At 39.3% G+C, this 26199-nt stretch overlaps 1 protein-coding gene across 2 annotated transcripts in view; it reads right to left on the minus strand.

Moving 5' to 3' along the window:
- col5a3a (collagen, type V, alpha 3a) overlaps positions 1–26199 on the minus strand; it is a 95996-nt gene that overhangs the window by 22166 nt on the left and 47631 nt on the right. For both annotated transcript variants that reach the window (XM_088330478.1, XM_088330469.1), the window contains exons 5-27: positions 21835–21957; positions 19405–19773; positions 16607–16723; positions 16420–16533; positions 16273–16326; positions 16132–16173; positions 15417–15479; positions 15220–15294; positions 15028–15111; positions 14894–14950; positions 14436–14489; positions 14261–14314; positions 14120–14173; positions 11781–11834; positions 11556–11609; positions 10631–10675; positions 7873–7926; positions 7744–7788; positions 6307–6360; positions 4099–4143; positions 3743–3796; positions 2093–2137; positions 1854–1907 (exon numbers count right to left, since the gene is read on the minus strand). In XM_088330478.1, the coding sequence (XP_088186604.1) occupies positions 1854–1907; positions 2093–2137; positions 3743–3796; positions 4099–4143; positions 6307–6360; positions 7744–7788; positions 7873–7926; positions 10631–10675; positions 11556–11609; positions 11781–11834; positions 14120–14173; positions 14261–14314; positions 14436–14489; positions 14894–14950; positions 15028–15111; positions 15220–15294; positions 15417–15479; positions 16132–16173; positions 16273–16326; positions 16420–16533; positions 16607–16723; positions 19405–19773; positions 21835–21957 (1764 nt within the window). The remainder of the gene's footprint in view (positions 1–1853; positions 1908–2092; positions 2138–3742; positions 3797–4098; positions 4144–6306; positions 6361–7743; positions 7789–7872; positions 7927–10630; positions 10676–11555; positions 11610–11780; positions 11835–14119; positions 14174–14260; positions 14315–14435; positions 14490–14893; positions 14951–15027; positions 15112–15219; positions 15295–15416; positions 15480–16131; positions 16174–16272; positions 16327–16419; positions 16534–16606; positions 16724–19404; positions 19774–21834; positions 21958–26199) is intronic.

Below are 26199 nucleotides of genomic sequence, written 5' to 3' on the forward strand. Positions count from 1 at the left end.
AAGACATAAAACATTTTTGGGTGAAAATCCCACTTGATGTTATGCGCAACGCTTTGTCTGCGGAGGCACTCAAAGATGCTAAGGTCGTAGCGTATCTAGAAATTTGAAAGTTTGGTTTATCGTCTTAGTGCTTTCATTTCATTAAACGGTGTCATTTTTCCACCATGACCGGGACTACGGTGGCACAAAAATTTACAGAGGATTATAATAAAATGAATGCATTGTTGACACTTGGGCTGGACTGTTGTTCGAGCTTTCGGAAAGCGACTCCGAAAGTGACTCTGAAAGCGAAGAAAGCGAACATTTTAATGGTGATTTAGCGAAGCTGTTCTGGTCAGAATCAGTGGACAAGAAGTTTGACAGTTTAAGTTATTGCCTGTAAAAAGTAAGATTGCCAAAATATTTTGCACCAGCTCTTCTTTAAAGTTAGATTTTACCCTTGTGTTTTACTTTGTAAACAATACTTAAATAAACCAAAAAAAACTCAAGGTTTTGAATATGTACACTTGTATTCTTGTCTGTGTTTTTGTAACACAACCAGAGGGCTCCCGTGCCCTATCAAGGGGGTGTGCCTTAGATGTTAAATATAGACATAGTACCAGCTATAAAAACTGCACCATTAAAAAAGGTGCGGCCTATGGTCCTGAAAATACAGTAAATCTTAGAACATTCCCAACGTGCAAATGATATATACTATAATTTATGCAATAGAATCCTATCTCCTTGTGTTGAGTTAAACATGACATCATTATGATTTTAATTTTTACTTCATTTTTGTCATTCCTCCAGCACTTTGAGTTCCCTTGAAAATTATTTACTTTGTAGTGTTTGACTGTTTAACGTACGATAATTTTTATTAAAATCTGTACTGAAGTTCCTTCTGCCTGGCCAAAGTGGTATTTTAACCCTCAATGTCACAATGGAATCTAATGGACTCTTGTTTGTATTGATTCAGCATGCTTTGTCATGAGCTCGCTCTTTACCGATAACTAGCACCAATCTCCCCACTGCTCTGTCACTGCACCCTGATCTGTTCCACCTGTCTGTTCTCGTTTACCAACAGCTGTTCTGAATTCCCTGCCAATCAAGCTCCGTATTTAATGCCCTGCCTTACAGACGACTTTTGTCAGATCTTCTGCAAAGCCTACACCGGGAACCTGTTTGTCGGCACGTCTGACTCTAAACCTGGACCTGTTTGACCCTTCTGCCTTCTCTTCTGTCCACTTTTCCAAGTCTTCCAGACTTGTGTTTTACCTACTCCAAGACCTGCCACACCAACCTTGTGCTCGGTTTTCTCTTCGTTCTATTTTTTAAGCCATTTTCCTCAAAGGTAGTCCCAAATCTCCACTTCAAGATTTCTCTTCACTCCAAGATCCTCTTTCTGGTTTCCCCCATCTCTAAATAAACTTTCTTAACGTGACGCAATTGTGGTCCTTGTCTGTCTGTGACATGCTTAGTGTCTTATTAATTACACGAAAACAATGAATCAATGACACAATTAGTTGCTAGCGCTTTTATTATCAATTAGAATCGATTTCTTTTTGGGCAGCCATAATTGTTTTTTCTGTTTTTTTGTTTTTAAGGATTGGGAGAAAACTCACAAGTATTTCTGAAATAATTATGATGCAATGCGGTCTGATCATACCTTCTATTCAAAATCATTTTCACATTGCTTTAAATCATTTTGTTACATTTGAGTCGTGAATGATGTTTAAAAGGCAGGGCATTTCTAAGAGGTAATTGCCTTAAACTATCAGCTGTCACTCAAAGAAAGCCTATTTAGATGCAAAAAATGACATTTACTGAGATTGGTTGTATAAATACCACCATTGTCGTGGGAACCATTGACTCACCTTGACGCCGCGGGTCCCCGGGTAGCCAATTGGCCCCTGGGCGCCTGGAACTCCCTGCACATAACATAATAATACATATTTGCAAGATACAACAGTGAGAAAACTTTGAATGATTTCATTCACTAATTGCCTCCAACACTACGAGCAAAAAACAAAGACATATCTGAGTGATGAAAGCGGTGATTAGACGGGGTTTGTTATTCTTGAATTGAACAAGCCTGTGATAGGCAGTTACTCACTTGGGCGCCTTTCTCTCCTTGGGGCCCCTCTCTTCCTGGGTGACCCTGGGGTGAGGAAACAGATCAGTTTGAGTTTGCGCTATTGTACATTGCGCTAAATGGATTTCCCTCGGCTGCAATGAGGCGGTCGAAAAGAGGAAAAGGCAGTGTAAGTGAGAGTGAAGCCCCCATTAAAATGCAACTACTTGAAACAAAGCATTGCTGGATAATTAAAAGGTGAATCTAGTGAGAGGCATTCAAATGTGTCCCACTGCAATTAAGACTGGGAAAATGGAGTCTTTCTCCCCCGCCCTCATACACCGTCAAATCATTGAGGTGAAACATAATCTAATTGATCAAATTATTATTTTCCGAAACTATTTTTACCATCAGGAATGAAGGACATGGAAATTGACAGTTTCATGATCACTTTGCAAGTGTTGGTAATGGCCGTGCCACACTTGAGTGAGTAGAAATGTCAACTCAATTTTAAAGAAGGCATTAAAATGATGTAAATTCCAGCCCCTTTCTAAACTGTAGGCATGTCTGTAACTGTCAAACAGGTACCAGAATACTGGAAAATTAACATGGACTCTGTAACTTACACTAACACACACTTCCCAACTCATTCTGACACAAAAAGGGATAGGCGCTCTCCTAGAACAAAATACAATAATCACTTTCTGTATCGCAGTTTACTTATTGCCGTTTTACCACTTCACAGATTTTCAATGTGCATTTGTTCTGCAGCAGCACACGGTGAATGCTATCCCTGGGGTAGGGGTCCTGTATGTGTGTGATAGGCTGGTGTATGCTGTCAGTCAAACAGCCGGGATGAGAAGGCACACAAGTCGATGTGTCCACTACCCAAAACAGACTGCGAAGCACGGCGATTTATAGTATTTTAGCGTCTCATTTCGTTAAAAAGAAATTCATCAATTAAATCAGACACTGAGGAAAGTCCGAGGAGTGGAAAAAAATGCTGGTCCCCAGCGGGTTCTCCATGGATTGATACCGGGTCCGGTAAAGAATGAGGCTGCGTGTGAGGGAAAGCAATAGCGGCGCTGCAGGTCAGGCCTATTTCAACTAGGCTACGTACAGGTAGCAACTCTCACAAGCTAGCCTAGCCGGTATCTCACCAATACTATATCCCATGAAAGGGGTGACATGAAACTACAACTTGCAGGAAAACGCCTTATTTGTTACTTTTGTATTTTAATCATGCTGGAGACCTGGAGCAATCCAAGTATCCCGATGGTATCGTGCAGCTATCCTCTATACTTCCCTTTCTTACACTAAAAGGAGAAGCCCTCCAATCTCGATGTACTATTGTATAATGACAATAAATACCATTCGTTCATTTGCAATTCTGTGTTCTGTGTTTTTATTCGTTGATCTATAGTTGTTATTTTGTTATGGTCGTACATATTATCTGTTACTGATATCTAAAAAAAAATTAATGTTCCTACTTTGCAAGTTTTACTATTGCGGGACTTTCTTGGAAGCAACCGCCGCAAAAAACAAAGGATCACTATACTCAAATCAATCTATCCCCACATAAAATATGCTTACTGCCAAAACATCATCTCAACTCCCTTCAATTGTATTGAACATTGTCAAGTTTTATACATAGACAGTCTGTATGGATGCAGTGTCCGAGTCTGTACTTACAGGCTGTCCATCAATGCCTGGTAGTCCTTGCAAGCCCTTGTTCCCTTGGGGACCCTGTATGAGGCAGATGAGCACAGAACAGCAATCAATCAGATACACAAAAATTAACAATGGCTTGGGCCCATTCTGTTTTGCAGCCCATCAATACACAAAGGCCACGATCGTCCTTAACGTCCATGAGCCTGTGTGTTTTTCCTTGGCATCGATTTCTTGTCAGTATTCGTCTAGTGACTCTAGTCAGAACGGGTATTGCTGCTACTTGAGTTGTACTCTGTCCTCCCATGGGCCAAAGTGACGGCGGTTCACAAGGTCACACGGGTTTAATTCTGGCAATGAACTGGAGAAAAGCCACCCACCTTCTCTCCCGGCAACCCGATGGGACCCTGGGGGCCGGGCAATCCCTGCGCCAGAGCAAAGCATCGGTCGGGTTAAATGTCACAAGATGCACAGTAAAACTGAGATACTTTTGGGTACGTGTGTGTATGTGTCCAGAATAGCAACCATCCATGAGAAAAAGTCAGTCAACCATTTTAATGGGATTGAAATCCAAACTCAACTTCATTGTTTCTGAATTTTCGTTTTAGAATTGGTATTATTTAACTGTCATCAAAGCATATTGCTACAGAATTAGAATATTATGCTATTCAAATATAATTTAAATCAATTTATCTCGACATACTTGTTGTTCTTGAGTTATTTTTTTTGTGTTTATCCTGAATTGCATGTCTAATCTTGTTGCAAATATTGTTCACTACTTTGTTATTGATGACAATAAAGATAATTCAATTCAATGTGCATATTGATTCATTATGCTCTACATCCAAGGTAATGAGATGTATATTTTTATAAAATGTATACATTGTTATATATTCTTATTTTTCCATCAGTTGGCCATCACCATCACCACCCTAAAAGAGTGCAAAAAAACGTATCTTGCGATTTTCTTTTGTTTTTTCTTTTGTTTTTTTTGTTACTGCTAAATGTTATTGCACTCCTTTTCATTGCACTGTTGTTACAACGCGCTATTCTTTTTCGTTTACAAACATCGCACTATTATCATAGGACAGTCTCTATACTAAGGGTGTCAAACTCATTTTAACTCGGGGCCACATGATAGAAAAAACATTATCTCAGAGGCCGGACTAGTTGATTGAGGAGAAAGAAACAAAGAGTGAAAGAAATAAGAGAAAGTGAGGGAGAGAAAAAGAGAGTGTGGGACAAGGGAACAGAGAAAGGGAGAAAGAGAGCAAGAGAATTTGAGCAACAAAAGAGATAAAAAGAGAAATAGTGAGAGAGGGGGAAAGAAAGAGAGAGAAAGTAAGAAATCCAAAGTGAAATTGAAAGCGAGAAAGAGAGAAGGAGAGAAAGATAATAGGGTAGAAAGAGATAAGGGTAAAGCAAGAGAGAAAGAGAAAGATGTTGGTTTAAGATCAGGTAATTGTATCATTGTAATCCTGTGCAGTCCTTTGAGACATTTTTGGGATTAAGGGCTATATAGATAAATTTGACTTGACTAGAAGGAGAAAAAAAAAAAGAGAGAGAGAGAGAGAGAGAGAGAGAGAGAGAGAGAGGGAGAGGGAGAGAGAGAGAGAGAGAGAGAGAGAAAGAGAGAGAGAAAAAATACAACTACAGCATCTTTGCGAGAAGCACCTGCCTTCTGCAACATCAAGTGGACATGTTTCAAGCTGCAGCTAGTTTTTCTCTTTTGCTCTACCGTCAGCGTTTTCTCGCGGGCCGGATTCAATCCCTTAGCGGGCCTAATCTGTCCCGCTGGCCGCCTGTTTGACACCCCTCCTCTAAGCACTACATTGTGAATATGTTTTTCTGACTTTTATCCCGATAATCTTTTATTTTGCCTTAAAATCTCTTTTACATGTTTACCCTGGTGTGCCATGTTGTATCGTATTGTATACAGTACATCACAACATTGTAATCAATGACTATAACTGTCACGGTCGCCGTGGCGACCAGTCTGCCGCGCCCCCGAACTCAAGCTGTAGCAGATGAGCTGATTGCTGGTCTGCTACTTAAGGCTGGGTTGTGGGTTTGGCGGGGGCTGGCTCATTACACATTCCCCGGTCTGTTATGCCTTGTCCTGTTTTGTTTTAAACATTGTCCGTTTTGTTATGTCTTGTCCTGTTTAGTTGAGTTGGAAGAAACAACTGTTTGTTTTGTCATGTCCCATAGTTTTGGACAACTTTTATTTTGGTGAATAAAAGTTTTGGATCGTTACGCAATTGAGTTCTCCCTTCCTGCCTCCTGCCTCCGTTCCGGTCCGGTCACCCCTTCTACTCCACCACGCCTCGTGACAGCCCCCTTCCACTCCGCCCCGTGACAATAACGACAATTCAATAAAATCAATTCTATTCAAGTCAGTATTTTAAGTATTAAAACGTTTTCTGCATTTAGAAGTATTTTTCCAATAGTTCAAATAAGAGAATACATTTTTTGGTAAAATACAATGTAACAATATTTCCACATACAAGATAACTTCTTCCCTTCCAGCCCATTTGATTACATAGGTTTTAAAAAAAAAAATAGATGTCTGGGTTTTAGTAGTGTACCTGCGGTCCAGGATTGCCCTGCTGTCCTGCAGGCCCCAACTCTCCATGTGGACCCTGAAAAAAGCATTATTCTTTCTGAGTGACATTCAGAAAAATTGTAATAGTCCCATTGCTTGTACGTATATAACAATACCGATAATATTTGCAATAACTTAAGCAGTGGAAACACACATTACACCAACTAGTATAACTATATTTTCTGCACTATAAGGTGAACTGGATTAAAATGTGCATCCCCTCAAAAATTGGGATTTTTTTCACATATAAGGCACACTGGAGTACATGGTGCATAGTATTACAAACAAAGTGATGGTAGGGTTGAAAAAAAAGTACTATTTTTATGCATTGATTGATCAGTTGGAACATATCAGATAAGAAACAACCCGGACTGTGGTGAGGAGTGCGCCAGATCCCATCTGCTAGACCAATAAGTATACAGAAGACTCATGAAAACGCATTATATTTTATCTCATTATCATACGATTTTAACTCCAAATTGTTGATGTTATTGATGATATTGAGCCGGGACACGAGAATATTGGCAGACATTAATTCGGTCAGTAGTAGGTAAAAGGTTAGGGACAGTATTGTATCACCGACTTGCAAAACTTTTATGGAGCACATGAAATTCTGAACCGAATGAAGAAAGCGGCATTTTGGAAGTTATTCGGTTATCCTGAAGGATGTTAATAAATGCATGATGGCACGTACTCAAATCGTTTGCCACTTTCTGTTTTCTAACTTTATTATTTGTTATTTCAACATCCATTGCAGCCTGGTCTTCCTGGAACGGGAATTACCTAATGTTCAGTCCCTTCTCAAGGTTTCTTCATTTTCCTCATGTTGAGGTTTTTGAGTTTTTCCTCGCCCTCATGTAGGTTTTAGATCAGGGGATGGTGGAATAATAGTCTGTGGTTTGCAATAATCTGTGTTCTGTGCAGCCCTTTGAGACTGTGTGATTAAGGGCTATACAAAAACATGACTTGACTTAACATGACACTTTATATCTGGTATTGTGACTAAAAAATGTGTGATGAATGAGATGAGACTTAATGCATTTTCATGTGTCGTCTGTATCTTTAGTAGTGTAGTGGATAGGGTCCTGCGCTCTACCGGCCGCCATCCGGGTTCTGATTCCTGTTGGATCCAATGTTTTGCAATTGTGAAAAACTGCCATGTCTCTCGTGGCTTGGTGGTCAGGATGCGATGCTTTTCCCATTGCTACAAGGTCCGATGCCCGTTACCACCATTGTTATGAAAAAGTGGCCAGCAATAAAAATTATTGGCTGATCAATGATTTCAGAAAAATGGTAACACATTTTCCGAATTTTGTCTGCATCTAAAGTGCACTGAACTGTGAGGCGCACGTTCAAATTTCTGGCCAAATTGGGGGTGCACCTTAAAATAAGGTCTGTGTTATGTAATGACAAAATTGACCTGGTTTCCTTTGGACCCCTGAGCTCCATCTGCTCCGTGGATACCCTAAAAACAGGCACAATAATTGAAATCATACAGTATACATTTTTTTAATTTATGAATTTGATAATTGAGACCATGTTGACTTACAGGTTGGCCTGGTGGTCCAGGTGGTCCTCTTGACCCAACAAGACCTCTTGCACCCTGGTGGGGAATTTATTTGCATCTATTCAGACGTATTGCGAGGCATACTGTACTTAAAATATGGAAGGCCTCAAATGTACAAAGAGATAACGTCGCATTAGTGCAATCTTGTATTTGCACATGTATATTTGCGAGCCCCTTTAATGCCAACCCCCTCCATCCCGATCCAAACTCTTTGTAGGCCGGCCAAGCCACCTGTTCCAAAGCCACATCTGTGATCTCCCGGGACATGATTGATATGGAAATATAATCATTGCGGCCATGATTTTTATCTCATCGCTCTTCCTCTATCTCCTTTCCAGCAATTTCTGCCTGGCATTTGTCTCTGGCTCTCACAGTTTCTCTCCTGCTTTCCATTCGCCTTGTTGAAAATAGCCTATGTAGTTTAACACAGCTCTGTGAGCATGTCTTATGGTACTTTATATCCTGGCTGTGCTGCGTGATGCATTGGGAGGGACAGCCGCCCGCTGAGCCCAAAGCTCCTACTGGGAGGAAGACAGAGAGCGAGTCAATCAGGCTGTGCGTTTGCTGCAGAGATGCACAAAGAAATGACACGCTCGCCACTGGCATCGACCCTGCGTCTCAAGCTGCCTCTCATTTCTCTAAGAGGCACTTTAGAGGGACAATCAACTGCATTGGTGATCTTTTATGTGTCTTTTCTTTTTTCTACGTGTTGATAAAAGGCGTGAATTCTTTCCTAGTGATATTTTTTTTGCACGGCAAGTCTAAAATATGCTCGATGTTTACAGTAAAAACCATGCTCCTACACTCAAAAAATGATATGGGGAATTATCATTATTGCAATCCTGAGCTTCCCCTAAAGTATGGTTTTCATAGGGAAGGGTGAGTACTGAGTGACACAAGGTATCAGTAGTGGGTCAATACTATACTGTATGTTATTTCTCATTATAAGACCACAGTCAATACATTCAACCAGTAACAACATGCTTTTTTGGGCTATTTTACAGATTTATCCGGATGTGGAAAATACAATTTAAAAATTCCCATTATGTTCTTACAGATAATTTCAATGAAAATGCTTTCTTGGGATGTACATTAGTTTGTAAGCGTTTTGGTGTTAAACATAATGTATTCTAATTTACATTATGGTTTGTATATTGATATTAAAAGTACGAGTAAAGTGGTGTTTTTACTTGATACTAATTTTGGACAACAAGTTGTGTTAGACATCTTCAAAGTATCAACTCAAACGATTCAAAACACAAAATTTGGTGATGTCAAATAAGAGTTCAAAAACAGGGTAACAATGATTGGTTATTGAATAAAGCTGGGCAACACGATGGCATCATCCCTCGACACCAACACAACATGGCTGCTACCAGAGAAGGAAATAACAGGCTGTTTTTTCATCTCCAGTATACTAATGTTCTACTAACACAAAATCATACCTGTCAACCTGTACGTTTTTGCTGTACAAAGTATGTTTATTATGCATTTTAAGACGTGTACGACGTACAAGGAAATCTGTACAGAAAAACACAAATTTGTCAATTATGTGTACCATCCGGTAAACACCGACTATCACGAATCGGCAAATCAATCAAGTCAAACGAGTTCGAGTTGTGTAGTGAAAGGGAGTCTGTCTATTTTTAGAGAACCGGATTTTTTGGCTCAACTCATTAAAAAGAGCCGGCTCTCAAACAACTCACTTGCTTTGATGCATTATATTACGAATGATTATGTTGTATAAAGAATTTGAGAAAAAAAGTAAGTATAAAAATAGAAAATGAAAAAAGACACGTTTGTGGTTATCCCTTTAATCAGTATATTACCAACAATAATTTAATGCAGAAAATGAATTCATAATTTGAATAAGAAAAGTCTACTTAATTGTATTTGCATGTATGTTTTCCTTCTACAATCAGCGTCCAAGCTCCTTAATTTTTGAACTTTTTTTCATAATAAACCTCATTCATGTCGAGCAACTCAGTGTCTCACAACAAAATGTTATTTAGCAATATATATATGACATAAAGAAACACATGTACAATATAACATGTTAAACTACATAAATAAACACGTTTGAAAAAAAAATATGGTGTAAGATTTTTTTGTATTTTGTAAGGGAAAATACGACAGTTTGTAAGGGCATGGAGCCGTGGAGCTTGACAGGTATGCAAAATTGGTTCCCGTCCGATACAACATATTATAGTTAGGAAATCCGTTCAATTGACCTCCATAGTTGGAAATGTTGCTTGGCCGGTTTCACATAAAATGAATTTTTACTGATTAGTCATTGAAGATCAAAAAGGCACTTGCATATCAACATTGCAACAGAATTATTCAGCATGACCTATAATCATAACTATCGTTAACATGTTATCCAATGAAAAGAAAAGGGTCAAAAGCCTATCCAGCACTTAAAGCAAGTTTTTTGTAGGTTTTCATAGCCAAAAAACTGTTTATTAGGAATTGGTAAATACGTATAAGAAACAAAAGATGATTGTATTTTGCTCTTTAAATCATCATTTCTTTATAACCTTTTATTGGGAATACATTTGATTAAAATTCACCTGCAGGTCTGTACTTCATTAAACAATTGGGACTTCCACTATCAAGGTCTTGCAATTTTACACGCTCGCATTTGAGTTTAAACATAGACAAATGCAGTTAAGTGTCGTGGTAGTTAGATAGATCAAACACAGTGCATGCAAAAAGGCATGTGTTTCATTGTTTTACTCACAGGTTCACCAGGTTGCCCTCTTGGGCCAATGGGTCCATCTGGTCCCTAGTAAATACAAAGAATGTAACAGAATTTAGGCAAGGATCAATTGATCATTCAACTCATCCGACCTTTGTTAGAATTTGTTTTATCATATGTGAAACAGATTCATTTTAAAACAATAGGATCAAATAAAGCGTAAAATGTACATAATTTATTGTAGTCATGTGATGAAAAAACTGTTATTCACCCCGAAAATAAATTCTTGAGATTTTTTTGGGCAAAAAGTAACAACACATTTATCATTGATAGATTTAAATAACAACTGCTCTTTAATAACCATTGAGGGACATTTTACATGATGTCAAATTAACGGGAATTTTTAAATGTGTTTTTGTTTATTCAGGCGACATGGTACATTATATACCAATGGTTACACACAGCAATATAACATACACTGTTTTGTTCATGGTTGATTTACGAATATCATGAAGTCGGTGTTAGTGTGAAGAGCTGTAATTCGTTGTTTAACTAGCCAGCTACATAGTTTGCTGGACGTGAGATTAATATTCTAGTAATAATCAAAACTAAATATTTCACACCCCCCCAAAAAAACAAAGAAAAAAGGTTCAAAGCTACATGTAAGGTAAGATGGCGGTGCGCATGGATGCAGCAGCTCACAGCTCTTATCAGGTGGTGAAATAATAGTCCATAGTTTGCAAAAGTCCATGGTCCGTGCAGTCCTTTGAGACGCCTTTTGATTAGGGGCTATACAAATAAACATGACTTGACTAGACTTGACTAGTGTTATATAGCTCATAGTAATGTATTTATGCCACTTATAAATGTCTTCAGACCTTGCAAGATAGAAAAACAAAACAAAAAATGGAGCAGACAAAAGAGCAGCATAATGAGTTTTGTCATTTTGCGCTAAGTCTTAAATCACCTTTTCTCCGGGCTCCCCAACAGGCCCTTGAGGTCCGGGCTTTCCTCTTTCTCCCTATAATCACACCAAATTGTCATCACACAAAGGCTGTAAATGCGTGAATTTCAAACTGCTGTTACGCTGTGTAAACCGTTATCAGAGATTTCAGAAACAATCTTGAAGACGATGCAAATGTGCAAATTCATTGTGTATCAAGCAAATCACACGAATAAATGAAAAACTCACCTTGTGTCCCTGGTTTCCCGGAAGTCCTGGCAGACCATCAAAACCTCGATCACCCTTTAAGATCATAAAGCAAGTTTGTCAAGATTTTGGGCCACGTTTAAGTCGTGTTTTTTTACAGGTAGTATGCCCCAAAAACGTACTTTGGGGTCATATTCTGTTCTTATGTAAAGTAAATAAAGTATCAATGTGTTTTATAAAATTAAAATAAACCATCGCCATTTTTATTATTGACTTGCAAGGACATTTTTCACATATTCTGAACAGCTGACCTGTGTTTCTTTACAAAATAAAACGGTGACTTCTCTTATCTTACTTCATTCGCTTTGTGTGTAGTAAGAAAATATATTCCATATTAAAATTTTAAAATGGCCCTGCATTATTATTTTTTTTAGACGTATATGACATATTTTTGTCCATGTCATAAAATATATTAATTTCATAATGATATCTGATTGCGTGGAACTAACATGCGACTTCAAACCACCTTAATTTTGAAAAGTAATTAATTATAGTTACTACTACAAGTAACAGAATTCTATCTACTGTCTATCTACCTTGGTCATATCCCTCAAGAGGGGTGACCGACAGCAAGACAAACACATACAATAACAAAGAAAATAATAGGAAAAAAAAAAGGAAAAAAAACACACACTAAATTTTTTTGGGACCATGGCCAACCCAATTGCCCAAACACCCAAACAAGTTAGGCACCTCAGCACCTAAGTTGGTCATGCTTTCGTCCCTCCAGATGAAATGGGACACCAGAAAGCAGCTATGTCACTCAAGCCAGGGTGACACAACACACTCTTTTGTTCAACAGCAGGGCCCGACAGCTTTCACTGGTTTACCCCTGCCGCGTTATACGGGTGCCCAGCCCATCCTTAAGAAGGCGTCCACAATCCCACTATCCTTTCACAACACCTCTCCACTCCTTTCTATCACCAACAAGAGCTCTAGCTTCCATTATATTTAGACCTCTTTCCTGCAGTGCACTCATAACACCATCCATCCATGTCAATCACAGCCTTCCTCTCGGTCTCCTTCCATTGACTTCTGCTCTGTAGATCCTCTTCAACCTTCGCTCCTCATCCACCCTTTCCATGTGTCCAAACCAACCGAGTACTCTCTTATCAACACGCTTGCTTAGTTCCACGACTACTCCAGTTCTGTCTCTCACAATTTCATTTCTCAATCTATCCAATCTTGTCACTCCTAACATAGTCCTCAAACACTTCATCTCAAAAACATTCAATTTCCTTCTTATATCTGCGTTTAGGCTCCAAGAATCTGCACCATACAACACAGTCGGCACAATCACACTCTCATACAGTCCCCTCTTAACATCCATACTCTTGTTGTTCAAAAGTTACTGTTTTCGTTACTTTGAAAATAAGTTGTTGTATGTCAAAAAAATTGACAGTTTCTGAGCAGTGATCAGGTCAGTTGAATCGAGAAAAAACAGTACGATACATATACAAATACAAATACAAATAAATGTGACTTGACTAGACTTCAAGTCAACCACAGCATATTGAGCAATCGTAAAAGAAAAAGGTGTCTCGAAGGGAACCAGCCGTTGATTGTTGGGAAGCCGGATCCCTTCGTCCACTTCCCAGAGCCAGCTCATAAAGACGTTTTGTTCGCAAACAACACAAGTCAATGGTTCTCAAACCTTTGCAGGCTGGCGCCCCCTTGGCTCCCCAGATAATGCACATACTACAAAACCTTGAAAAACCGCAGTGCTTTGCGGTTTCCCAACCGCACAACGTCACATCGCGATGTAGATTCTATTTTGGTTAACTGTGCAGCCCTAATCGTCAAACAAACAAATGTTCAAACTTCTGACCGTCCGCCTACCGCCCTCCTACCCTCCCCTTCTTTCTTCCCACCCCTCCAGATTATTCCACCAACCCCAAGGTGCATGTACCACCACTTTGGGAACCACTGCTTTACATGATCCGATAGACGTGGCGTAAACATTTTGGAGGAGAGAAGAAAACTGCGCCGCTTTAATATGTGTCATTTTGTGCCAAGGGGGCACGCCGCAGTTGGTGTTCTGCAACTAAAATAGCCACTTTTGACCGACAGTAATGGTAGCGGTGCTGTAACGGTGGGAAAACTAATAAGTTAGATTACCCCGTTACAGAAAAAATAACGCCGTTACGTAACTTACGTACTAGAAAACTTCATAGCATGGATGAAGGCTATGGGGATGGGACTATAAAACATGTTCCTCCTGTGCTCAACTGAGTTTGGAACTAAATTTATTTTTGTGAATAAAGATGCAGCCAAATGAAAGACAGATCTCCCTTCTGCAATGCAGAATGGTGATGGCATACCTTAACACCAGTTTCACCTGGAGCTCCACGTCCTCCATCCGTTCCAGCACGTCCCTAAATGAAGCATAAACCATATAATAAAAAATAAATAACACTTACCACCCTCTTGTCATACACTGTCATTTAGAAATTATAGCTCACCCTTTTCCCTGGTTTCCCATTACTTCCTTGAAGTCCTGGCAACCCTTGAGATCCCTGTATGCACAAGATAAATGGAAAAATGAAAAGGAAGATAGGAGAAATATGGTGAAAGAAGATTGATGCAGCATCAGGGAAAGATAGAAGTAGATGGAAGCTAAACCTATACATGCATTACCGGAGGACCGGGGTCACCAACGTTTCCTTTGGAGCCGGCTGGGCCTGTTGCGCCCTGTCATATAAATGAAGAGCCAGTTATGACAAATGGTGAAAAAACAAAGATTGGGCATTCATACTCAGTGTTGAGAGTAGTGCGTTACAAAGTAACACGCTCCTGGAAGCAATTACTTTTCTCAGTCATGAGTACTGTAACCAGTTATTGTGAAATATCTGTCACCCAAACTGTGTCACAGTCACTGATTTTCTTATAAAAAAAAGTTACTCTTTTAAAAACTAATCGAAGAATAAACACAGATGTTAAGTCATTAAGATGTGTTCTACATAAATGTTTTGTGCTTATTTGAGATTTAAGTTGTAAGGTGCAGCGAAATAAAACAACTTCACCAAATCACTTTTTAAATAAAGTAACTAATTGATGTTTTTGCCCAACACTGCTAAAAGAATAAGTGGGCTTACCAGTGGACCAGGTCGCCCAGTAAGACCCACTGGACCAGGAGGTCCCTTCATTGACAACTGAAAGGAAAGCACAGTTGCATGAAAAATGTCCTTAGATGGTGATCAGTATCTCAAATACAGGATGTTCTTTGTACTTGGGCCTGTTGAATAATAGCTTGCGCTTGAGCTTCCTGGGGGGACACCACGGGTCCCTTTTGGGAAGTCCCTCTAAACTGAAACTAAGGGAAAGAGTAGTCAGGAGGAGGCGACTAGAGAGGCTAAACCTCAGTCAAACAGCCCCCTCTTGTGGACAATAGTGCGGAAGGCAGATCAGTGATGTGTCTTACTGGGAGCATCAGCATCGTCCCTGGTGGACCTGGAATTCCATCTACCCCAGCAAGACCCGGAAGTCCAGCAGGACCCTTGAAGGACATACCAACCAGACAAAAATATTCAGTCAGAATAAATTATTGAATAAGTTATAGTAACCATTTTCAACTGTGATCAAATATGAGTTAGCCTCATTGCGATAGACTCTACCCACCACTTCTCCAGGGTCCCCCATCGGTCCTGGAGGGCCAGTTGGTCCAATTGGACCTGGAAGTCCCTGTTAAAACAGAATATAAACATATTGTCACTTGAATAGAGAGGTCTTGAACCCTAATTATTTACTAAATGGGTTTTTGACTCCATATGAATTTAAAAATGCAGCATCTCAAATAGTTATTTTCAACTTGGCAAATAGTAATGTTAAAGTTTTCGATTCAGTGTGTCCTCTGTAGATGCAGTGAAGGCATTTGTACAGCTGAAGCTACAACTGGCATACCCAAGAACACTGCCATAATTGTCACTATGCATATCAAATAAAGATATTTATCCGATAATACTATTGTGTTTTATGGTTTACATGCAAAATTTGCAGAGCTAATAAATCATTTGGAAAATATATACTATTTTCTTAACATGAGACCCTGTACGGATGTATATATTTTACATCGATAATGCACCAATCAATATGCATTTTCCCTTTGGATTACGTGTTGTTGAAATCAACTGTTTCGAGTATATAAAATATTAGAATTGTTTTGTATTTTACAATTTATTTTTGTAAATCTGTAAATATTTAAATGTATATTTCCTGTACTTTTCAGGAATCACATGTGTCCCGGTTAGCTTTTATATGTAACAAATATAAACTTGAAATGAGATCAAACCGCTATAGGTCACTGTCACAGATGCATCTTCAAAAAAAGACTCACTTCCAATCCTGGCGGGCCTGCCGGTCCTTCTACTAACATGCCCTGCATCAAAAAAAAAAAAAAGATTTGAGTGCAAACTCATTTGCATGCTTTTACAGCTGAAGCTGGTACAGGATTCAAGCTATGCCTGCGGCAGCATACCGGCTCGAATATCCCCGGTTCACCTTTCTCTCCTTTTGCAGTCGGCAGCCTTTCCTGCAGAAAGGAAGCAGATAAATGCAAAATAGCTTGAGACTGACCATTGTGAAAAACTGACCAGTGGCTTGAAATGTCAGAACGGAATCTTACCTTTCCCTCCCATGTTTCGGCTCCTTCTCGCAACGCAAAGTCGTAGCCTTCGTCATATATTTCATACTCGTCATACCCGGATTTGGTGATATTAAAGTCGTCATGCTCAAGGACCTGTTTTCAAAGGATTTTATTGACACCTATTGCGAATGACACATGTTCTGCTTGTACTGTACTCTGGACTAACCTCTGATTCGGTAATATTTGATCCCGCTGTTACAATGGAAACGGCGAGGTCGTCAACAAAGTTGCTGTAAAAATCATCACCATTCTCCACCTTTGGCCACTTTAATGTCTTAGTGTCCTGAAGGTTAATTGTGACATTAAATAAATGTTAGCGTTACAAGCGGAACACTGAGCTAGGTAGAAAAGTTGGTCATCTCCATGGCGGGTTGCCTGGCCAATTACAAAGACTGTAACTGATCCATGGCTGCAAGCCAGAAAACAGTAGTGGGAAATTAGTATAAATAGGCTTCCCCTTGTTTGTGCAGGTATGACAATCGCTCAACCTTTGGAGATATTCAACATTTTGAAGTAAAAAAGGGTGACCTACACGAATTGTGTAGTTCCAGAGAAAAATATTTTGAGGGTAGGGAGGGTTGTGAGATTTTGCAGTGAATAGGCTGCACTTTTGAGGCACTGCATTCTTACAGTAGTGAGGAGTTGGCTGTTGGGCCACGCATTTGTTGGTTAAACGCGAGAATCAACTCTCGAAAAACAGCAACTGATGAATCAGACCAAGTTTCTGTCTCTAGCCAAACTAGGGTAAGGAATGGTCAACTGCAGCCCCCAAGTCATGATACAACTAGATAAAAGGCATACAGGCTAACTGGTTAGGCGCAGCTTGAACTTGTTTGGCCAGTGCATTTTAACTCAATCGGTTGCACGTCTGCCCGTTTTAAATTGTATTCAATTTTTATTTTCATTTTATTTAATTGATCCTTCACAAAGAACAAACTTGTCTCTCTTTGAAGAAGGAACAGTTGAATACGTATTGGACCATTATATACTGTATTACTCTTGCCAAAAACTTGATTGATACCATCTTGGCAAGTTTTTGTGCTATAATATACATATTAATCAAAAGTCTTATTGCCATTTGACAAGCATTCTTACTTGGCATAGCAATAAAACACGTGGCTATGAATTGACGCTTGCAATTATATACAGGGTTGGGTAGGGTTACTTCAACTTGATTACTTTCAATTACTTTTGGATTACTCCAATACCAGATATGCTAATAAAAGACTAAATATGAATAAAATTATGACTCACAACACGTGGTAAGCTTTCTCCCCTGGCTTTGATCTCTTTGATCTCCGGCAAAACTAAAATAAAATGCGACAGAAACAAAATGAAAATAAATCCAAACAGCTTGCCGTTCCATGTATTCCGTTACTCCCCAAGCCTGCAGAAAATTTATTAATTTTATTCATATTTAGTTTCTTTTTTATTTTATTAGCATATTTGGTATTGGAGTAATCCAAAAGTAATTGAAAGTAATCAAGTTAAAGTAACCCTTCCCATTCATGACTAGACATTCAGTTTAATAAAATGGCAATACAATATTGCTTACGTGTAAAATTTCATCACATGCTCCTTAGAATAATGCAACATATCAAAAAAGTCCCTGGACGTGCTATAAAACCTATTAATTTTTCAAACGTTTAGAAGCACCAGATGTATCTCTGGAGACAATCCTAGCCTATTTTTAAGACTGGTCTGGGGCAGGCAAGCTGTCGAGAATGAATCACCACAATAGCTGTGTCGAGCTGAATTGAACCTGTTTCATGCAAGGTTAAATTTAGCCAAGATAATTAAACATTTCAATATTTTGTTAGGAATTACAGAGTACAGAAACATATTTCCTCCATACTTTTCTCACCGTTTAACTACCTGGCCATTTTTATTGAAATGCCCAAACTAGCATATTAAATTAGACCACACTTTAGTATCCTCTCGTGACATTTTCAGAAGGAACAGAGTGAAGTTATCAGTTACGAAACTTCCGATCGTCAGCAATCTGTAAATAATCGTGAGAACTCATACTGTCCAACCCTTATGCGTGGTTTCTTTACTTTGCGGATTTTCAGTGTGCATTGTTCTTATGAATTCTGATTGGCTAAACAATTTCTCCGCCCCTATTCTGCCTGTCTGCCTGCGCGTCAATGACGTTGTAGTCTGAGATGTACATATATGGTGAACAGCTTGATGAACCTACACAACGTACTGTATGTGCAAATCTTTTTCATTATCAAGTTTCTCTCAAAGCCATTATGTCCACAAAACCATCAGGACCTACAAAAGCACCAGAGAAAGATGCTTTCCATCGCTAACAAAGTTGGACTTCTTGACCCACTAAACCAGCTCTGGCGCCAACCGTGGGTATTTGGCTCTCCCTAGTGGCTCCCTGTCACTTTAAAAAAAGATGTTTGATAATTGAAAAATGTATGGTTTCTGTAGGACAAAACAGGACACATTCTTACGTTCTCCAGTGAATATAAATAGATACCTTAGATCAGGCATGTCCATAGTCCGATCCAGGGACCTGTTACGGCCCGTGATCACATTTTTATTGGCCAAAAATTTCACTAGCGTCAAAGTAAAGAGGGTTCTGCATTTAAACAACAAGATTAGTTTTAAATTACAATTGACAGTACAGAAGGTCAAAAAAAAAACTTATGAAGTGCAGTACTTTAATTTGTTGAACAAATACTTGAGCCTTTAAATCAATTTGTTCTCAGGTATATAGTGAATTAAAAAAAATATTAAATAAAGGTTTCTACTTTACTGTCGCAGGATGCTTTGGAAACGTAACCCTAAGAAAAATAACGGATTACTGTACTGGAGGAGATTTCTGTTATTTCGTGTCAATGGTTGCATTCGGAAGTGAGAAGGATGCTGGTTGGTTAGTATTTAGCAGCTGGAAAAAAACAAGGTCAGCAGCTGGAGCCATTGGTTCTAGTGGCTAATAGCAGTGTCTACCTCAGCATGGACTTGTGAGGCCAGCTCGGTGTCGGAAGATGTGGTTTCTGTGGATGGGTCATGGGTCGGAATCTCTATGAGGGGCTCGTCGTGGTAGACTTTTGTGGGACTGACTGTTTCTTCAGAGCTTTTCAGGTCTAAAAAAGGTTCTTGGGACAAATATTCAGGCAGCGTCGTAGACACGCCAATGAAGCCGTCCTCCAAAGTTTGCACTTCGAGTTGTTTCTTCCGAGATCCTTTCTTCTTCTCTTTGCCCCGCCCCTTGCCTTTACGTTTGCCTTTAGAGCCCTTGTCCCTCTTCTTTTTGTTCTTTTTGCCCTTCCTGCCCTTTTTGGCTTGTCGGTCTTCCGGCCGGTCCTGTGTTGACCTCTTTTCATGGATCCGGGTGATTGTGCAGAAGAGGACGAAGAAAAGGGGAGACAAAAGTGAAGGGAAAAATACAAGTTAAAAAAAAACTTTGTCACACTTTTGTGATACAGCAACTAACATAATAAAATAATGGGACTGAGCCTAACTGGAATTTGAAGGACAAACCATCTAGAAAATGGAGGAACATGGCATGGAGTCTGAACAAATGCATTTAAATGTGAGGAATTTGTGGTGTCCTTGAAAAAATTAGAAAGTTAAATATTGTCTTTATTAAGTATCTTTAAACAATGCCCGACTGACTTCAAAGAGCTCTTATGCTATCTCATTTTATTTTACTTATAGCAAAGTTGTTCTGGGCACAAAACATTAGGTAGGAGAAATGCTGGGTGGGAGAAGTGTGGGACACTGAGGTCAGGCTCGTGCCCGTGGGGTATCCTTTCTTTCTATTTGTTGTTGTAGCCATGAAAATGGTCAACGTAACAAAAAGGCCTGCTTCAAAAAGAGTTTAAACGCAAACCCAAACCCCAAGAAGGATGAAGAAAGAGGAGGTTTTCTCAGCACGTCTAAGAAGTGCACACACTTGCATGTGCAACATGAACGAGCTGACAAAGGCTCCAATGATGACACAAGCCAGGAGATGCAGACAGTGAACGAAAAGGTTCCAAATTCCGTCAAGCTCATGTAATCTCTCTAAACAAATAACATTAAATGTATAGTAGCTAAAACAAAATTACGGATGCGATTCTGATCCAAACAAGTTGAATCCGTGCGAAGGAATTGTGCTCTGTGGAAAAGGATGACATGTTTTAGTATTCTGAGCTCATCCATGAGCTGAAATCGATTCAGAAAAGCCAACTGGACAACTGTCAAAGAGATATAAACTTACTGGAAATTTGTCAGGTTCTCTGCAGATACACATGCACAGATGCAGCGGCAGTATGCGTGAGAAGTGTGTCAATGGTCGAGTTGGCCGAATTAACAATTGTCTTCCTCAGGAAGTCATCGATCATAAAATCCTCAGTGTGTGTTTTGTGTTTGTCATTTTACTGGCTGGCTAGCTACCTAACAACTGCTTATGTGGGTCAACCTGTTCCTTGTGACCCATCTTCACATGTGTAATCACCAGCAAGTATATATACCTTCTAAGTACACCTGAATACAGTTATGATGGCGCTGTCTCAAGCACAGAATACGAGGACACAGAATTTTTCGTCATGAAGATACTCTCCCAAACCTATACATTCTCATCCAAGCTGTATTTACAACCACAAAACAAAATATTGAAATCAGGTGTTAGTTTGTATGAGCATATTTTTTTCTTTTTTCTTTTTTTCTTTGGTCTTCGGTAGCGTATTGTAGGCAGCGTGTCGGGTGAGGGGCATGGCTTACAGGAACAACACACAAACTCAATCAACGGGGCAAACATGAGACCAGAATTACAAGTGTGCTAAATTTTGGTCTTTTTCATTGTAAATTATTTTTGTTTTACACCATGCCTGCAGAAATACAAGAAAATGTCTTGGGCAGCACCTAGAAGTGGAGAATTAAATCTTCTTGTGGTCTGAAGCCAAAATGGATATGGATAAGGAGTGTCTCGGCTAAATGTTTGTTAGATTTCAAGTTTGCACAAGCAAGCTTAATACATATGAAGGCTTTATTGCTTCCAAAGATCAGTGTACACGTTTTCTTCTATTCCTTTTATTATGTGGCAATTTTAAAGCAGGTTTAGGGGGTGGTTTTCAATGCGAGTATATACAGTAATTTGTAACTGGATAGTTACTCTAGGAGTAATGCACTACTTCTGTGTGTAAGTAATCTGAGGGATAACGTAATTACTTTTTAAATCGAGTAACTAGTAACTGGAACTACATTTTCAGTGGTAATCAAGTACAACCCTAAAAAGAGATTCCTAGGAGCCAATGTGTGACATGATGTGAACTTATTTAATTGTTCCTACTTTGCAAAGAGACAACTGTAAAAAAAAACAGGTTAGGGTAAAATGTGTTTTCATATCGTTTGTTTTTTAAATGTGAAATTTTCCCCATGCGTGTCACTACAAACCCCTTGAAGGTTCAAGTCTTGGCTGCTGGGGTGCAAATCAGAGTCACAGTCTGGCATAAAGTCGAGGCAGTAGGAGGCAGCAGCCGAGGGGTCGTCATCAATCAGCAGTTGTTGAATTTCTCCCTGCAACGAATGCACGGAGACACGTCAACTGTTAATGTGGTCAAGATTTGGACCTGTCGGATCAGATCCCATAACACAGGGATCACGAACATATGGCTCAGGAGCCAGTTATGTTTTTTGTTATGAGTACATTAGGCTCTGAGATCTGCACACATGCCATTCTTCTCTGTATCATATGCATCGTATGCTACATGCGAAGCCAAATTTGGTTCGGTCGACAATATATAAGCCGTATTCTCAACACAGTTTACAGTTACGGTGTTACACCCACAGACCGAGTGTTGGCTATACGTCTCAATGGAATCCTGTATGTGGAAGCTCACTAAACAAGGTATGTTCATTGTTGAGACAATTGGGGCTGAAAACCAACAGAACAACCTGTAAACACGTGAAAATGCCAGCCAAGCACCCAGAGGACTTTGAGTGGGTGGTCACATAGCTGTAACATAGCCAAAAGTAAATACATCCGTATCCTTGTTTGCGGTCATTTGTGACATTTTTACAAAAGAAATGTGCTCGCACTTCATTTTGAAACTATTATTTGGTAAAAAATTGACGGTCAAAATGATCTTTAACAATTTTTAATATACACAGTGAAATAAAATGTGCAAAACAATTAGCTTTTGTCTGGCGGTTTTGTTGAATTTTGACTTAAGTTTATTGTGTGGTTCCAGAAAAATCCAAATATTTTGTTTTCATGGCTCTTTAATTCAAAAAGGTTCCTGACCTCTACCATAACAGTATTTCTAATCGTCATGTTTTCATGGGGGTCTCCAGCTACACCATTTGACTTGGGTGGGACGTAAGTCACCATTTTAAGCATGCACAGAAGTTTTTCATGTCCTTGGCTGAATAGAGTAAACATTCAGCCTATAATGCAAAATATTCTCCTGCACATGTGGGCATCAATTTATAGTAAACCAAATCGGATTACCTGCATAATGTTTTGTTCGCTTTACTTCCAATGTAGACACTTCAATTAGGCTTTCGCAGCCAGCGGCGTCACCTTCTAATGCTCAGAAGGGGACTTGTCAGCAGTGTGCACATCGCAGCCTTTTGCTAAATGAGTGTTGAAGCACTAATTTGGGCATTAGTACAGTGAGCATGAAGGTTATCCAAAGAGTGTCTTATCCTGTGGTTTTTGGCCAGAAGCCCACTAAGGAAAGGTACCCATTGCCCTCTTCGACTGTCTGCAGTCATAGCGAGTAAGGGTTGGGGTGTATACAGGCAACAGAGAGTAAATCCACTCTAATCCACTCTTAAATAGAGAATCAAAGGAGAAAACTCAAAAACAGAACTTGTTCTATTATTCTTGCCCAGCGGGGTTTCACTTCACTGTTAAAGCGCTGCCCCCTTCAAATCATGCACACTTTATCATTCTCCAATTAAGATGTGGCATGCAGCAACAAGGCAAGCGAATGCACTCTGATTCCCTGATTGTTCTCTTCAAAGTAGCAACTATTCTTTTTGCAGAAAAATGTGTCACTTACAGCTTATTGTGGCCCGGATAAATGGAGTTTATCTAAAATGAAAGCCTTTATTTTTTGAGAACACATTCAACTAAGTAAAGAAATCTTATGATGCTCATTTTTCACTTCAAGTAAATAACTGCAACATTCTTAAAGGAACACTGTGTAATATTTGACCCCTAGAAGTTGATGTATTGTGTAGTGCAGAATAAATCAAGTGCCGCAAAGCACAGAAATAAAACTACAGAGACTCAAAAGTGACCAAACCACACCATTTTTATTCTAATTTACTTCTCCTACAGGCAAACATGAGGTTTTGGGTCTTTAGTACGGGTGGGCGGATCGATCCAAAATATTGATAATATTGATTCTGAGCTAGTACTTGGATTAGATCGATACTATTGTCGTATGATTGAGACTTGGTTCCCATTTTAACTATCACTATAAAAATGTTATTTAGCAGTAAGATTTTACATACAGTGCATCCGGAAAGTGTTCACAGCGCTTCACTTTTTCCCCATTTTCTTATGTTACAGCCTCATTCCAAATTGTATTAATTTAATCTCTTATCTCAAAATTCTACACAAAATACTCCATTATGACAATGTGAAAACGTTTTTGTTTTTTTTTACTTTTTTTGAATTTATTAAAAATAGAAAACTAAGAAATCACATTTACATAAGTATTCACAGCCTTTGCCATGAAGCTCAAAATTGAGCTCAGGTGCATCTTTTTTCCACTGATCATCCTTGAGATCTTTCTACAGCTTAATTGGAGTCCACCTGCAGTAAATTCAGTTGATTGGACATGATTTGGAAAGGCACACACCTGTCTATATGAGGTACGACAGTTGAGTGTGAATGTCAGAGCACAAACACCAAGCATGAAGTCAAAAGAACTGTCTGTTGACCTGCGAGACAGGATTGTCTTGAGGCACAAATCTGGGGAAGGATACAGAAAAATTTCTGCTGCTTTGAAGGTCCCAATGAGCACAGTGGCCTCCATTATTCGTAAATGAAAGACATTTGGAACCACCAGGACTTTTCCTAGAGCTGGCCGGCCTTCTAAACTGAGCGATCGGGGAAGAAGGGACTAAGTCAGGGAGGTGACCAAGAACCCGATGGTCACTCTGTCAGAGCTCCAGCGTTCCTCTGTGGAGAGAGGAGAGCCTTCCAGAAGGACAACCATCTCTGCAGCAATCCACCAATCAGGCCTGTATGGTAGAGTGGCCAGACGAAAGCCACTCCTTAGTAAAAGGAACATGGAAGCCTGTCTGGAATTTGCCAAAAAGCACCTGAATGACTCTCAGACCATGAGAAACAAAATTCTCTGGTCTGATGAGACCTTGTCCATAAAACTCTTTGGTGTGAATGCCAAATGTTTGGAGGAAACCAGGCACCGCTCATCACCAGGCCAATACCATCCCTACAGTGAAGCATGGTGGTGGCAGCAGCAGGAACTGGCAGACTAGTCAGGATAGAAGGAAAAATGAATGCAGCAATATATAGAGATATCTGGATGAAAACCTGCTCCAGAGCGCTCTTGACCTCAGGCTGGGGCGAAGGTTCATTTTTCAGCAGGACAACGACCCAAAGCACACAGCTAAGATCTCAAAAGATTGGCTTTGGAACCACTCCGTGAATGTCCTGGAGTGGCCCAGCCAGAGTCCAGACTTGAATCCGATCGAACATCTATGGAAAGATCTGAAAATGGCTGTGCACAAACGTCTCCCATCCAACCTGATTGAGCTTGAGACTTATTGCAAAGAAGCAAGCTTTCTTAGTTTGCCAGATGTTTTGTTTGATTTTGGAATAGTTTAGGAGATATTAAATGTCAAAATGTGCCCAAGCCTTTTGGAACACCCACCAACAACACAGAAAAAAGAACGATGGTAAAATATGCAATGTAATTCTGCTAATTAAATTGCATATCATCAAAAAATAACATATTTTACTGAACTCTTCTCCTACTGCAAATCAAACAGGGAGTTTGTGTTTATGTCTAATGCTATTTTTAGATATAGAGAAACATGACAAATTATGCACCCATTCTATTCTCTTGTATGTGGAGAATATAATTTGGCAACTCCTAAATCCAAATCGCTATCTTTCTGCATTCGATTTTGTGTACGGTAAGCATATTGGAAATAAACAGAATAATTTGAAGCAACATTTCAACAGCCCTGTTAAAAGATTTCTATCTGCCAAAACAAAAACTGACTACCAATACTGTACTGAGTGTGCCAGACAGGTATATTTTCCAGTTAAAGTAGAGGTAAGAGGCAAAAAAAAAAAATCCCCAACAAATAAACTAGTGGTCTAAACTAATCAGTAGTGGTGGAACAAAACATGGATTAATGTATATATCGGAATTTTATTTTGGGCTATTTTTAAAATGAGTTTCTCCCCGGAATTGATTGTTGTGATCTCGTATCTGGTACGTAAAAAATAATTTCAAATCTCACAGTTTATCTGCTTTCTTTTAAAGGCAGTTGTATTGTATTACCTCAAAGCATCACATGGGACAGCAGTGTTTACCTTCAGCATTTGATAGCTTGTACTTGTGCAAATTCTTTCTTTTAGAAGCTCTATTCCGTTTTATCATTTTACAGTGTTAACTGTAAATAGGCTCATTAAAGGATCACATTAGTGTTACTTCTACATTTTAGTTCATGACATTCAGGTTGCTGTAAACCAGTTGCACAGTGTACATGTTTGATTGTCTCAGATGAAATAAATGTCAGCTTCCAGACTGACAGATATGCATTGTTTGA

Source organism: Urocampus carinirostris, chromosome 1, assembly GCF_059441175.1.
Source record: "Urocampus carinirostris isolate Australia breed hairy pipefish chromosome 1, RoL_Ucar_1.0, whole genome shotgun sequence".
NCBI classification, from domain to species: Eukaryota; Metazoa; Chordata; class Actinopteri; order Syngnathiformes; family Syngnathidae; genus Urocampus; species Urocampus carinirostris.